The following is a 16,849-nucleotide window of genomic DNA, read 5'->3' on the forward strand; positions in this document are numbered from 1 at the left end:
AACTGATATAGGTTAATGTATATATATATATATATATATATATATATATATATATATATATATATATATATATATATATATATATATATATATATACTAGTAACTTTTCACTGTCCCGATACCTTTGTAATAATTCAGTGTGACTGCGTTAATTACTTTTCCGTTTATTATTATTATTATTATTATTTTATTATTATTATTATTATTATTATTCCTCCATCTCATTTTCATCTTCTGTCTTTTGTACATGGATTCAGGCAGTACAGTGAACAGCCTCCATACGGCCCTGACAAGGAGCGGAAGTGTAAGAGACGGAACCGCCTTGAAAGAGAGAAAGAAACAGAGAGCGTAGTGAATTAAAAACATTAGTGAATAATAAATAAAAACTACATATTGATACTGATTACTTTTTTAAATTAGATCCCCTGTATCCCGCTTCCGTCACCATGATTTTGCTCGAGATCAACAACAGGATTATCGAGGAGACTTTGGCTCTGAAATTCGAGAGTGCGTCCAACGGGTAAGGAATTGCACAAAAAAAAGGCTAATTAGTAAATGTGTCAAATAAGGTCTTATTATATCTTATTTCACACATTTAATATTTAGCCATTCATATATATAATGCATATATCCAATGCATGGAATAACGTTTGCATAGTGCTTCGGCATCTGTCGTTCAGGTATTTTGGGCAGGGCTGATGAAGGTAATTTACTAGTACCATATTTGTGTAAATGATAAATGTGTTATTTTACGGAGATGCTAGTGACAATCCATAATCGAAAACCTGAATGTAGTCGTAGTTTTAAACTGTAGAAAAAGGTGGAATAATTCTACTATTGTCTAGTATATTAGTAGCAGAGTAAATAAAGAAGGTCCACATCCGGCCTTATTAAACCACAGCATTAAAAATCCTCGATTCGTTTCTGGTGTCAAAGAATGAGCACAAATGAATTCGAGGTAAAACTTGTAGATAAGGATTGAAGTAAAGTTATGGATACTGTCCGAAATGTGACGGCATATACCGTGCTCCGTGCAACTCCGATTCAAGCGTAGGAAATGTGATTTTAATTCTATGATTGTAATTAGAAATAAGCCCGAGTTGTGGGCAGGGTATTGTGCATTCAAATGACGTTCCAACTGTTTAATTATGAAGTAACATCACAAACAAACAAAGCATTTACGGGATGGCAATAATTTTGCGCAGACTGGAAGCAGTTACTTCCGCATTGGGAAAGACATGCGGTGAACAGTTTTCAGTACTACTAGTTAACGGTTTATTCAAAGTTTGACTTGTTAGTTATTAATTTGTTTTACATTTCAATACGTTGTAAAACATGCCTGTCGATCCATGCTCGTTTTACACTATTTTGTATTTCCGTTTTTTTTTTTCTTCGTCCTTTCCACCAGACCCTCCACCCTTTTTTAAATTTGCTTCCGCATTCCACAGCGTCTCTTCAAATTCCGACAGAGACCCCAGCGGCATGTTCTCTGCCCTGAAAAATTCAGAGCATTGTTGTGAGCGAGGTTTAAACTGACCGGGAAAGAGGCCACAACAAGATATGTTTCAAGCTCATGTTTAAAAATGTATTTCATGCTGTTTAAAACCATCGGCTGTCCAGTTTCACTCAGCTTTGCATTTCGTGTGCAAGACCTTTTATGCTGTGTTGTGGTTTTGGAGCAGCTAGGCTACCTTCTTGAGAAGGGTTGGTTGTCCAGAACATCAGGAGTATCATGAAGGTGATCAGCACATAGTCTCAGGTGCTGTTTTATATGTGTACTTTAAAATACATGTCTGTTTCATATTTTTTCATTGTTCAGGAAGATTCTGTATTAAATCTATTTTCCCCAGGGAGTTTGCCAAACCAAAAAAGACCAAGCATATTGCAAGTGTGCAAACACAGCTGTCTCTTAAATTGGGGTACAGGAAACCGCACTAGAAAAGGACATAACTGTCCTATATTTAGAAAATTTCTTCTGTAGGTTAACCTGTAGTGTTAATGATAAATCACAAATATCTAAAACGGACAAATGTTCTATTTCCGTTTCCTTTTTTTTTCATCTTATTAAAAATGATACTTGACTTCAAAAGGAATATGGTGAGAGTTAAGTTAGGCTTAAAGTAGACCTGCCAAGAAAACCATTGAGTCAACATTTTTGTGTGTTATTTTTACTATGATTCACCCATGCTTTCTATCACAGTAAAAACTGTTTAGGTAAGTGAAAAGTAGAGTACAGCTGGGCAAGTTTTATATGTTCTCAGTTACGTGGGTATTTCAACTTAGGTAATGTATCGCAGCTAGATTTTTATTTAATATAACCTTATTACAATACATATACACTTTAAAGCGTTTATACGTACGTGAATGTGCAGGGGTAAAACAGAATTGCAAAAGGTGATGATAAAGCTAAATTATGCTTTTTTTGAGTCGTACATAAGGCTGGATTCACAGACCTTGATTTTTTTAAAACCAGCCAACAGTGAAAGGCAGTGGCTTAAAAGACAATACTTATGTTAATTGATAATCTACATGCTTTAAAAAAAAAAAAAAATTATATATATATATATATATATATATATATATATATATATATATATATATATGGAAATATGAGATATTAGAGTTTAGAAATACATTTTATTTTGTCCTGTGTGTGTGTGTGCGTGTTCCAAAGCTAAATTCATTTTAATAAATGAATGGCCAGTTTGTGAAATCAGGACAGGGGTATGCAAGTTTTGAAAAAAACTTCTTGTCCAAGGGACAAAATGCTAGAAAAATCTACTCGATCTACTTGCCCCCTTCCCGTTCCATAAAACACACTCAAATTCAGTCCAAACATACTCACCAAAGCTGAGCCCATCTTATTTTTGTGCATGACACAAATAATTAAACTAAAAAGACATTCATAAATTGAGACTGCGACTGATGACCTGCTTGGAACAGTGACTGTTAAACAAAGCTTTGTTTTGCATAAGTCTGCTGCAGTTGGTGCTGCTGCAATGCAAGCTTACTACATATATTTCTATTTAAATAACTAAAACATGATTACTGTTCTATACAACATATTTTTAAATTATATGTTAACGTTTTATTTCATTTATATGGATTACCTGTAAAATAGGATTTTCAATCAAATATAAACAAGTAGCTATGGTGACATCACCAGTAAATTATGCAAATTAGTACCATCAAAGGTTCGAACCATCCTTCGGTAATGTGTTCTGAACTTTCAAAGGTGTAAATATACCCTTCATTGCAGCCCTAGCTGGTACTGTAGACAAAGACACTGTAATAGTAATGCTTCATTAATTTAAATATGTTTTTTACTGTGTGTGATTGAGGGTTTGTGAATTAAAAGGATATGTGTATTTGTGTACTCTCTATATATTTTTTTAAATTTGGAATCGGCAATTGTTTTACCCCCGATGTTCTCCCAATTTGGAATGCCCAATTATTCAACCCAGCTCACTGCTGCAACCCCTGCACTAACTCAGGAGAGACGAAGACGAGCACTTGCATCCTCCAAAACGTATGCTGTAAGCCAACTGCTTTTTTTGCACTGCAAGACCACCGTGAAGCCATTACAGAACTACAGCATCGAAGGACCACACAGTTTTGAATTGCACACAGGCACTAACCAGACTAATTTGTTCAACCTGTTTAATAATTGGGCCAGAGACACAAAAGCAATATGCATTGCCAATTTCAGTTGATGTCAAAAGAAATGAATTGATCAGCAATTCATAACACTTTTTTACTTTTCTAGTAAAAATGTATACACACGACAGTACTGGCCTGAACTATCCAAAGGTATGTCTCAGGAACCGCTCTCCAGAATTTGTGTTCACTGTTCTCCTGAGTCATACATTAACTTGTGTAACTTTTTGTGTCATTTTTAGGAACAAGCCTGATGCTGTAGAAGTCACTTTTGCTGGTAAGTTTATTCCTAATTTTTATGAAGAGGCTATTGAAGAGCTCGGAAGGCAGTCTCAAAAGTGAGGATTCAGCCAGTAGGCCTTTCTGGAGAGCAGGCTATAGATTTCCACCCCCAAGTTCCGTAAAGTAATTGCAGCCGGTAATCATAGGGGAATGTCCATTGCAGTGCACTCGTGGTGGCCCTACACTCTACACTCAGCCCAATCCCTGTATGTTATCAGTTCCGACTGTGTAGCAATGATGTCAACTTATTTGCAGTTCTGTGCAGGCATTATGGGAAACTTCTGACCTCCAGGCCCAAACTTGGTTCCTGTTTCGTTTTCAAGTAAATCCGTCATGACAGCTATCCAACATCGGCCCATTCTCTGTTTACTTCTTTCTCAAATAGGAGTACCAATGATCAGATTGTGATAACAAAATGCATAGGAAGTATGACATTGCAAGCATATTCAAGGAAATATGTTCAATTAGGTCATGCTCAACATCTTTCACAAGGTACAGTCAGGGTTCTCCCCAGGAATTCTGTACAGTCGGGCGGCAGAACAGAATGTTAAGACCACTTTACAGGAAAGGCCAAGTTGGCCAACATCAATCCATTTCAAGATGACCATAAAATAAAGTTGTCATATGAACTGGCGATCTGAACTAACAGACACAGAAGTATGAGCTGCACTTACCACTACTGAGGGCTGTCGGAGTGAATCGGGGAAGTCTTATCTTAACTTTTATTTAGCAATAGTGCTGCACAAAAGGGTTATTTGGATAAGCACTCCACAGGTGAGAGTCACTGGTGTTGACTGGGCTAATTCACCATTCTACAGTAAGTGAAAAGTGAAGAAACAGCTCCTTATATTTGTGGTGATTGTTTTTTTTTTTCAGTAATCCACACAAATCCAAGGTGTGAATGCTAGTCGGTTATGATCGTTTCATTTATTTTATCAACTCATTCAGCTGTTTTTTGCCACCCAGTCAGTTTTTGATAAACTGAAATGAAAGTTTAGAACTGAGAAAAACCTGAATTGCGTTTGTGCAGCTAAGGGAACGGGCCACAACTAGACATAATGTAGAACTAATCAAATAATGTATTAAGATACATAAACGTCAATCAACATGTCAGTAGAATGCAGCAATAAAGTAATCGGATGACAAAACTAATTTAAATACATGCACGTAAATGAAGCTACATTAATAAAAAGTAAACTGACCTGTTAACAGAAGCATCTAATTTTAAAGCAGCTTCCAGATATTTGTCTGCAGTATCCCTTTCACTTGTTCTGCAGCTTCACAGTGGTTCGGGACATCAGCTAACATTTAGTTTCTTTTAATACTTTGTTTCAGTGCATGTGGCTGTTTGTCAGTTTAGCATCATTTTTAAATTTTGTATTAGGTTTACAGATAAACCCCCATCTTTTTACTTCTTGCAATGCATTTTAGAAATCAAAACAGCCCTAGACGGCTGAATAACCAGACTAAGTATGAAGCCGTGGTTATCCCTACTGAAGGCAGTCAAGTAAGTCTTGTCATAACTTTTGATTTATGTTACCATATTAAAATTAGTAAGGGCTGTTAATATGAACCGTCTACATACAGCAAACTGCGATGAGTTCCCAAATGTGCCACTGACTCTTTTCTTTTTCATTCTACAAAAAAAAGTTTGGTTTCGGTTCAGTTTTATCTTTTGTCAGTATCGTTTGGTTTGGAATTTTATGCAAATGTCGGTTTAAAAAAAAAAATCATAACCTTTGCATCCTTAATCCAATCAGCTGTTAATTCACTTGTTTCGCTTGGAATGGTGAACTAATTTTGCTTCGTAGTCGCATGAAACAATGTTACGTTAACATAGTGAATTACGTGCTGCTTTGTAGTTTTCCGTATAATTAATGAACAATGGACAAATTGAAAAATGTGACTTTTCGAAGTCTAACATGAAATACTGTACTACTATTATGGCTTCCGGTAAACTTTCAATATAATTTGCTTTGATTTACAGGATGTTAAATAAGAGCTACATTGTGTTCATATATTTATTATTATTTTTTATTTTTAATTGTCTCAATCCTAAAATTATATGTGATGCAAATTGGCAATAGCTGTACATATCAATGTCACATTGCCATATTTCTTCGTGTTTTCAAACATTCAGCTGCTTCAGTTTTGTTATCAAAAACTCCTATTTCTTGTTTTATTTCTTGATTTTTAACAGCAGCATTTTTCTTTGGTATGTTTTAAGTCTAGTTACTTTAGGGATCTTATTTTTAGGTAGTTTTTCAGAGTGGAATACAATATATGGAAATATAATAAATATAATTGCTGGAAAGATCAGTTAAATTATTATTCTTGCTAGTTTTATACCATACAATTCCTCTCTTAAAACGTGCCTTTACACGTGTGACGGTGCCTTAATTGTCTTGATAGGTTTCATTTCAAATCTGTGATGGAGCAGATTTTCTTTTTTTACATCCTCCTATCCTGCAGATTTCGATGGTGTCCTCTACCACATCTCCAACCCCAATGGAGAAAAATCAAAGGTGATGGTCAGCATTTCTCTGAAGTTCTACAAGGAGCTGCAAAACCATGGAGCAGACGAGGTGTGTACACATCTGCAAGGGAAGTACTGGCTTCAGCAGTGCCTAGTCCTGGCTCATGAACTGCATGTTAGTGTTGGTACTGATAATGGAAGGGAGAGGACTCATTTTCAACATTGTGCAAGAGGTAGCAAATTAGTACAGGTTGCTGTTGGTGCTGGGAGCAAAGTCCCTGAATAAGCAGAGTGTATTTAGCTCTGGGTGTTGCTTTCCATTTAGGAACGCAAATTAGTATGGCCATTAAAGTGAAGCCCCAGATGTTGTCACATTAATTTTTTTTCTTAAGCTTTTTAAGGTCAAAATATGCACGAACTGAGAATTTAATATTCTCAATTTAAAGATTTTCAATGACGTCCTGACCTAGAGGCTGACAAACTGCACCAGTAATTATACAAAAATCACATCGGACAAAATCTAGAACATGCAATACAAACGACAAAAGAGTCTACTTTATGGCTAACACAAATACAGAAGTAATTAACGTCAGTCTTCTTTAAAAGACATTCTGACCATTTGCTGCTGTTTTCTTTTTAATCTTTCGTGAAACTTTGCAAGCAAGATTTTAAGCAGTATGACTGACCATTTCCTAATTCTGTTTATCATCAACTGAACAAAATTATTCATTTTATCTGTTACAGTTTTTCTAACAAACAAACTGCAGCTCCATGTGTTTTGAGCAAATGATGGATCTTAATAATAGAATGATGCGTACTATGATCTTATAACATATATATTGTACAACTTTACAGTTTTCTTTTAAAGTTGTATAATCATTCCATAAGCTTTCATTTTATAACTTGCATGATGTACTGCATACCGTGTTATGAAGGTTATCACTATTTTTTTTTTTTTTACGGTTATCATACCATGCAAATCCTTAGTGTAATGTCCCTTCTCTTCACTGCACAAATTCAGCATATATTTTTTAGTTTTCAGCTTTAATTTCGATAAAACCAACTGTACATCCAAACAGCTGAAAGTTAATAATAAAAAAAAAAAAAAACTGGTTATAACTGACTTGCATCCCTAGTAAAATGCTATTATTAAAAACAGATGTAATTTCTGTAAACCTCACAGCTCCGTACTATACTGCATCTGTAAACCTCACAACTCGACTATATTGGACTAGATGGCACATAATTGTACCAGTACTTGCATCATCTTGCACTTGCACTGAACTGCCCCATATTTTGCCGTATGGTAATACAGCTTTTAATTATAACTATTTTCTTGTAGTTGATTTTACTCTTGAAGGTATCCGTATCCATGTTTTTGTAATTGCTCTGATTTGAAATCGTTCTTATCCATTTGTCTTATTTAGTACATGCTCTTAATGGAATTTTCACTTGTAAGCAAATGTCATTACTATAAATTTAGCTGCTCTTTGTCAAATTCGCTCTTAAAGTTAATTGTTTACTGTACACTTTATTGTGCACTTACTTGAATTTGATCTTATTTTCTACTGTTTTTACTGTACTTTATAATTGCTGTTATCTGTAAGGTGATATTATGTAATGTGATTCTTTGTATTGTGATGCTTTGTAACAACTGTAAGATGCCCGGGATAAGGGCGTCTGCTAAGAAATAAATAATAATTATTATTATTCTGGCATATGTAGATCAAATCAGCCCTGCTAATTAAGATTTCCCCATATCATTGTATCAAAGGTATTAATTTTACCCTCTGTTTCTGCAGTGGTTACTGCAAAGACTGGTATGACATTATATGTGATACTTGTCCTTGAAGTCACCAGTTGACTTGGTTTCTGATGTAGTTCCCAGCCCATCAGAAACATTAGAGAGCTCTGTAGCACTACAGAGGGTTGGCTGTCACTTGCTTTTAATTCAGTACTTTTGCATGGAAGGTTGCTGCTGTTTTACAAAGATGCCATTTATGGAAGAGCATGACTGCTGTGGTTTGTGCATGAAACAGGAAGTTCAGTCTGAGTCATGTCTGTGGTAGAAAGTTTAAGGTGGACTGGCCGATAGCTAACCATGCTTTGTATAAAGGAGGTTGTCTGTGGTGATCCTTAAATTGGTTGTATGTTGCGGACTCTCTCTCTCCTATATATATATATATATATATATATATATATATATATATATATAATTCATGACATGCACGTATTTATTTTTTACTCTAACATCTCACATATTTGACTAGGAACATGAATGGTCTGATCCATACTACTTTAATCCCCCAAGTCAAAATTCAAATTATCTTCCTCTGTTCTGAGCCCTAAATTTCACAGTTCCTTGTAGATGCAAATCATATATAAATATGATGCAAATTAATTTCCACAAGGTTTGGACAAAAAGAGAAACACCTACAATATGTAGCACATACTATGGTGGGGATAGACACATGGCTGAATAACTTGGGCATGTCAGTCTGTAATGTGGCAAAGCTTAATGTAAAATAATAAAGCAGTTTCATCGGTGAAACATGCTGTCAGGCAGTTTCATTTTGCTTCTCCAGCCTACCTTTGTTCCCCAGCCCAGTTTCTGAGCTCTCACAACTCCTATAGCTCCAGCAGATTTTCTAAGATGACTAAGGACTTGATTTATTTGGTGACTAGTTAATCTTTAACTATGTCTGCATGCAAAATCTAATCCAAGTCTAATTCTAATGTGTTTTTTTTTTTGTTGTTGTTTTTTTTTTTTACTAACAGCTGCTGAAGAGAGTCTATGGGAATTTCATGGTCTCTCCTGAAGCAGGTAAGAGCTGGTGACTTGGAGCCATTCTGTGAATGTTTAAAAAAAAAAAGTTAATTGATGAAGTAAAAAATCTGGATGAAGTGTATTAATATAATATAATCTTGTAAGTGCTTAGACAGCACAGCTGTATTCCACGTCATTGTATTCTGTTAACTTTAATACTTCATGGGAGCATGTGACAATCTACATCTCTGGCACCAGGAGGTGTGTGTTTAATTGTGATACCGCAACACACCTTTGTCACACTGGTATTAATAAATATATCTTTATAGTTACAGCAATTGTTATGAACCTTGATCTATCTAGGCAGTCTTTAGCCAAAGCATATTAATTGTGTGTATTCTGTCCCCCGGGACCCCCTTGTAAATAAGACGATGCATCAAGAGTTATACAAGAGGTTTACTATAAACATAATAACATCCAGTCTATTGAGTTGTCTTTTTTAGCAGCACAATTTGCCTACAGTTAACTTGGATTTGTAACCAACACTTCCCCACCCCACTCCCCTTTGTTTTTAGGGTACAACGTTTCTCTTCTGTATGACCTGGACAATATCCCTGCAAATAAAGAGGAAGTGATCCACCAGGCTGGCATTCTGAAACGCAATTGTTTCGCCTCTGTGTTCGAGAAATACTTCAAATTCCAGGAAGAGGGCCGGGAGGGCGAGAAAAGGGCCGTCGTCCACTACAGAGAGGATGAGACGATGTATGTGTACAGTGCAGGCAGTCTAACACAATCTTAGATAAGCAGATTAATAGGTTTTTGACTGCATTTTATTGTTACCTTATCTTTTAGTTGAATCTTTTGGATTGTACAGAAGTGTATAGAATGCTGTAAGATTTGGCAATTTTTGCCTTTTAAATCTTAAATGTTCAATAAATCATTGTTCTGCTACTGTACGTCCTGCTCAATAACTTAAGTTTCTACATGTGTGGTTGTTTGGAAATGTTTGTATGATATGAGAGGCAGTTTTATTATATAGTTATTATATACACACATGCACAATTTAACAGTTTTTAAATTTAATACCTTGTAAGCCAGTGGAAACAAAAACACCATTTTGTTTCTTAAAAGGATGTGGAAGAATATAGTTAACAAACAAAGAAATTGGTTGTATACTAATATGGAACACAACTGTGAAACTAGTCATTTTCTGTAGAACTCAACTGCCATTTACAGTCTGGGAAGTAGAATAATCAATTACACGTGTTTTATTAAAATTACAGCTTGTCCCCACATATATGCAGCTGTGTCATTATGTGGTCGGATTTGCCTAAATTAGCATAAACATTTGATAAATGTGCTTAAACCACAGTGGCTGTTTCAGTAAAGCTAACAATTTCTCCTTGGCAGGTATCTTGAAGCGAAGAAAGACAGGGTGACTGTGGTTTTCAGCACAGTGTTCAAGGATGATGATGATGTAATAATAGGGAAGGTGTTCATGCAGGTAAGGCCGATTTAAGATGTTCCACCACTATTTTCAGTGCAGTTTTACAGCTGTGTGGGACTGAAGCACAAGAGACGCACACAAATCAAACTCACGTTGCCAGCAGTTTGAGTCATTCAAGGTTTTATTGTTAGCTTAATTTGGCCCAACTCCTTTCATTGAGATTCGATTTTGATCCATTAACCTCTGAGTAAAGCCTAGACTGGATTATCTTGAACGCCTTGATTTGTATTGGTCAACCGTAGAACCTCGGTTTGTTATTGGTTGTTTTGTGCTTGTCTTTCTTCAGTGGTAGTTGGGATCTTGCTGCTTCATGGATACTAGAGCAAGTGTTACAAAACATTTCCTCACCTCTCTTGTTGAGCAGTTGAGTTTGGTTCCCAGTTACTCTTATCTCTAGCTGCCAGGCTATACTGCTGGGTACAACTATGAATTTATGGAAGCAGTGTTTTTCTGCACTTAAATGTGGCATGCCAAGCAAGATCAGTTTACAATGCAAATCAATCTGACTGGTGGCATCAGAAACCTGGTAACCTTGTCCTTACCAGCTGCTTATTTAAACGCATAGCTTGAGTTCTGATATTATGAAATGGTTGACATGAGTGCCTAACAATTCCAATTGGGCATCATTGTTAAGGGATCTTACATGCTTTTGTAAATCCTCGGCCACTGCTTAAAGTTTAGATGCCAGCTTCATGTTTCAGTGTGCTGGAAAATCCTCCAGCAAAATTGGCCTTCCATATGGCTGTGTTTCATGTTTCTCTTTGTAAGTTTTCTAGCAAACCAAATGATAGACAAATGTTTTGTGGCATATAGTATTCCAAAAAGCTAAAAAATAAAATACAATACAGTAGCTCAGATACAGAGTCAAGAAAAGATGAAAATGAAAGTAGCCACTAAACAATTGTTGTAATGTTACAAATACAATGTAAAGAAAACCACTGTGTACATAATTTAAGTGAATTAAAATTCTTATGAGATGACTGTAGGTCATTTTGTTTGTTTGTTTCCCTAATATAGGAGTTTAAGGAGGGTAGGCGTGCCAGCCACACGGCTCCTCAGGTCCTGTTCAGTCACAGAGAGCCTCCCCTAGAGCTGAAGGACACTGACGCTGCTGTTGGAGACAACATTGGGTACATCACCTTCGGTATGGAACTTTGTGAACACTGTACTGTATAAAACTGTATAAATCTTCTGAAAGAAGGGTCTGAAACTTTGGTTATCTTAACTAAGGTATTCTTCTTGTTTAGATTCACTTTGTATATAGTTTCTGTCAGGCATCACCAATGAATGTAGGAAATATCAGATTTGTTCTCTGTTAATTTTGTATTTATTCCACCCACTAGGGGCAGTGTGTTGCAAGGGGACAGGTTAATGGTGGCACTGTAGGTGCATTAAGCTTCTTTTAAAGTGTCATCAGGATGTGATGATGAAGAATGAATTCGTTCAGATATCTGATATTGCATACCCATACCAAGTTGCTGTTTTTAACAGTTGTATCTAATAGACAAACTACTTAGAGGAGCAATGCATTTGCTGGCACTATAACCTTTTACAAGTACACTAAGGTTCTGATTTTTAAAGATAACTAGATTTCACCTTGATGTTAATGTTTGGAAGTATACAGTACTCTATTGCAGTGTGAATAATGAAAGGAGTCATAAACCTTTTCTTTTTTTTTTTTTAAAGATTTCCTTCTATGTTGACATTTTAAAAATGTATTTGTTTTATAGCATGGAAACTTGTATTGTAAACATGCCCATTTGTCCTTGCAAGACCAAATGTGTGAAGAGTTCCCCTTTTGTCTTTATATAATGGTGACCATTAAAATAATAGTCCTTCACTTTAAGTAGAATGCAGAAAGAAAGCTAAATATATACATGACAAATGCATTCTGCAGTGCACAAGATTAAACATAAGGAAAGCATCCAAGAAGTTGAAAAGAGAAGTTGATTAGAAACGCAAGTTAAGTAGTAGGGACAGAAAGTGGTTATTGTTAAAAATGTTAACATGTTACTAGTTAAAAGATCAACCAGTGTGTTCGTTCATTCTATTGAAAAGGTGAGAAGGATAATTTCCTTTTTTCTTTTACCATCAGCCTACACCCATTAACCCTTTCAGTCTTGCAGTGTCTGGTGTGTTTGATTAAAATGTTAGATTATGCGACGTATTCAAAGTTCAGGCCCCACAGAATTTGCCTTTGAATGACACCATTTAGAAATAGACAATCACAGAATTCATATCCCCCTTAAAGAATTGCAGACTTTTCAAGTTGATGTTTGCTGCCCTTATGTGCCACATATATTAATGCACAGGCATTTAGTGTTCCACCAATAGTTAAATGAGCATTTATTTTGATCATGATAAACTAGACGTTATTATTCTCTTTCTCATCTCTGTATTCTGCTGAGAACAGATTCGCTTCAAACAGGCAGTTAGCTAGCTAAAAGGCAGATATCAATTATTGATGTCCCTTGTTGGAAGGTGTAATGTTTCTGTAATACACACATGCTGACACCTCCCATTGTACAGGTGCTTTGAATTATGAATGGAGCCATGGCCTCAGGCTATTACTGTATTGACTGTTACATGGATTGAATGGGATCGCATGCCACAAGGAGTAACAGTAAACTCCGGCTGCACATTGGGGTGCTCTTCCAGTTGGTAACCAGTTAGCTTTACTTTAGAATAAACGATACATCTCAAAGGATGAATTGTGTGTTACCTAAATATCTGCTATGTTAAATGAAGTCGAACCCTACCACAATCATATATGTGGTTCCTGTTCAGAGCAAGAAACTAATTGCAATCGCAGACTTTTTGTCCTATACATGCTGCTGATTGATTTATTTTTACATTTATTTTCAGTGGTGTAAAGTCTATTGAGTTCTAGTAAGGAAATGGTATGTGAGTCTCTACTGAATAATTAACGGTGGAAAAGTGTGTAAGTTAGCTAGTCCTAAAAGGCAGGCATCAATAAATGTGTGTTTGTGTTTCTTTAACTCTTTTTCTAAAAACTGTGTTTCTTCATTCAGTTCTGTTCCCTCGTCACACCAGTGCAAATGCCAGAGACAATACCATCAACCTCATCCACACCTTTAGGGACTACCTGCACTACCACATAAAGTGCTCCAAGGTAAGGGGTGGGGGCTGCTTGGGAATGTTGCCACTCCTGAGTCAAGAGCACCCAAAATGTTTTAACAAAAACAGTTGAATGAAATGTTTAAACAGTATAAAACGTGCTCTAAACTACTCAGTAGTTTTAACTGTCCTCCATAGACAGCAACAACACTGGACAATTTCACTGCACCCAGTCCTAGTTTTAATTATGGTAAATTAGTAAAATAGATGAGAGATTTCCTTTAACCTGACTGGTCAATACAAGGTCCTTAATCTCTGGTAAAGGACCTTGAATGTCATCGTTTAAACTCAGTTCCAAACCAGTCTGCTAGAAATACAGTATTCGTGTGTTTTACCTTTTTTCTGTTTGATGAACGAAAATCTCCATTCTTGTACACGTGCTCTGAACATTGTCTCTCAATGTATAAGTGAATTTGTTCAGCACTGTTGCTCATTAAGCCCATTCAGACCCCTTGTTTACTAAAGTATGTTTTACATTGGAGAACCGATTTATGATGAAACTTGGGATGGTGACCAAATACATGACTGCGGAAAACATATATATATATATATATATATATATATATATATATATATATATAATATATATATATATATAATATAAATGTGGGCAGTTTTTTTAGTTAACACCCGTCAAAAATCATAATTAACCATTAACAAACATTGTAATTTTTTAGCTTTGAACCAATTTCAAGCACATGATCGACTGGGTATTGATCCATAGGGCTCTGGTGTTTGCAGTTTTATGTGGCTTATTATATATTATTAAATATCAGTTAACAGAAAATAAATAGTGTACATTAACATGTTTATTAGCTGTTTGTTAACAGTTAATAAACAAAAAAGGCCCTTAAAATAAAGCGTGACCTCATATATAATATATAATCTTGCTTAATATGTTTAAACAAAACTCACTTTTTAGACATTGAGTATGTGTCCCTGCTAAATTTAATTTGATCAAAAATGTTGTGGGTGCTTTAAATTTTAGTTTCTAGCTAAAAAGTAATTAGTTACATTTATTTATAATTCACATTAAGCACATGATTCTATTTTTTAAAAAACAAAAACAAAAAATACAAGGCATAAGTGTTGCATACTCTCTTCCTCTATCAAGGAGAGGATTTTATTTGAGCTTCTGGGTTTTCTATTGTACAGCTATAGCCAAAAGTTTTGCATCTCCTAGAATTTTAGGAATTAGAAAAACTACATGAAAATAATTTTAGATCTTTTATTTAACATCATGTAATCAAAAGAAACTACAAAATGATATTGCAAAAGTCTACCAGAAGCCACAATAGTAATACTGTATTTCATATTAGATTTCGAAATGTCATATATTTCAATTTGACAGTTTCGTTGTTCAGTATATGGAAAACTACAAAGTGGGATGCAATTAAATATGTTAACGTAACATTATTCAGCAGGTTTCATTTGACTTTATGAAGCAAAATTTGTTAATTCTATAAGGTGATGCAAACTTTTTGTCTATAGCTGTAGACTCTCTAACATCAAAATGTTTAGCTTTGACTTAACTTTTCAGTTACGGCTTCCTCATTAACGCTTGCCTTGACTTCCCCAGGCTTACATTCACACTCGCATGAGGTCCAAGACTTCAGACTTTCTGAAAGTGCTGAACAGAGCCCGTCCCGACGCAGAGAAAAAGGAAATGAAGACCATCACGTAAGAGTCCATGCAATCTTTGAAGCGGAAGCACCATATGGTTTCTGTTAAGAGACTACTCTCAATGTACACGGAACCCACACAAAATAGTTAATGTTCTATTAATACATTTGTTGTAACAACATGCATTTCTGTCCATTGAATGATTTTGTCTTTTTATAAACATTTCTAGTCTTGAAGGTGTATCAGAAAGTATCAGCGTCAGGCATATAAATTGACTTTAAAAAGGGTAAACGTTAAATAATCCACAGAATCTTTCTGGGCTGCAGGTAGTTGGGTCCATTAAGACCAGCCCACGTCATTCTGTACAGGCAGTTACTGTACTGGAGGTGTGCATGGATACTGGGATTGCAGGAGGTGCTGGGGGATTCCCCGGAACTTTAAAATTCTCACTGTTTTTCCAAAACCGTTTATATTTTTCTCTTTTGAAGATATTGCACATGAACTCTTGTGGATGGTCAAATCATTAATTTACTCATCTCTCATAAGGCTGCTTTTTTCTTTAATTTTTTTAAAAGAACTGCTGTTTATTCAAAACTTTGTCTTATAATCTAATTATATTGTTTTCCTGTTTTTTTTTTGTTTTTTTTCCCTCTTTGTTAATATTTGCAGAAGGAAGTTGATTACATTAGTCAGTGATTTCCAAGTATCCAGCAGGGCAACAGAGCCAAGCCCATACCTGAAGGCTACCTGCCCTAGTTCTTCGTGTCCTTCTTACATTGTCAGACATTTTAGAGGATTTGTTCATTTAAAACGTGAGGCAGAGTAGAGGGTTGAATCTTACTGTAAAATGTCATGTAATAGTTTCTCACACTGATGTGGAACCCTACTAATCCAATGCTGATATGACTGTAGAGTGTTTAAGTGTGACTTACGTATTTCTTTGGTATCCAGGGGGAAGACGTTTGCATCTCGTTAAGAAGACGACGCTCAAACAGCTGGATCTGCTGTGTCACCAAGCACAAGCTGTCTACCCTGATCTGGTCCAGTACAAAAGCCTCCAATTGGCCAGTAAATTCAGTTGTGTACGAGAAGTTGTGGACATTTGGAAAAAGAAGAAAAAAAAAGAAAATAAAAAGCTGTTCTTGCTTTTGCATAGTGAAATTAAAAACCTTAAATAAAACCTATATAGATAAATGACGTTTTTGATAGAATATGTTTTATTTCTTTGGACATTTGAAATTTTGCCTTGTAGCTTATCTCTGCTGGTAATTAAGTGTTTGCTATAAGAATGCAGTATGACCCTTTCTCTTTCACATCGCTGCTTCACACAAGTGATGAAATGTATGTACCATTGACAAATCAAAAGGTGACAAAAAAAAATAAACCTGTCTTAATAAAA

At 35.5% G+C, this 16,849-nt stretch overlaps 1 protein-coding gene across 1 annotated transcript; it reads left to right on the top strand.

Annotated features, from left to right (window-relative positions):
* The first annotated feature begins 300 nt into the window (after positions 1 to 300).
* Positions 301 to 16,849, top strand: LOC121322817 (actin-related protein 2/3 complex subunit 2-B). The gene is made up of 10 exons (XM_041263155.1): positions 301 to 520; positions 3,900 to 3,934; positions 6,412 to 6,524; positions 9,194 to 9,239; positions 9,758 to 9,944; positions 10,593 to 10,686; positions 11,707 to 11,833; positions 13,722 to 13,822; positions 15,407 to 15,507; positions 16,402 to 16,849. Exons 1-10 carry the CDS (start codon positions 447 to 449, stop codon positions 16,424 to 16,426), a joined length of 903 nt encoding a protein of 300 aa, XP_041119089.1. The 5' UTR covers positions 301 to 446; the 3' UTR covers positions 16,427 to 16,849.

The sequence above is a fragment of the Polyodon spathula genome, chromosome 11 (assembly GCF_017654505.1).
Source record: "Polyodon spathula isolate WHYD16114869_AA chromosome 11, ASM1765450v1, whole genome shotgun sequence".
Taxonomy (NCBI): Eukaryota; Metazoa; Chordata; class Actinopteri; order Acipenseriformes; family Polyodontidae; genus Polyodon; species Polyodon spathula.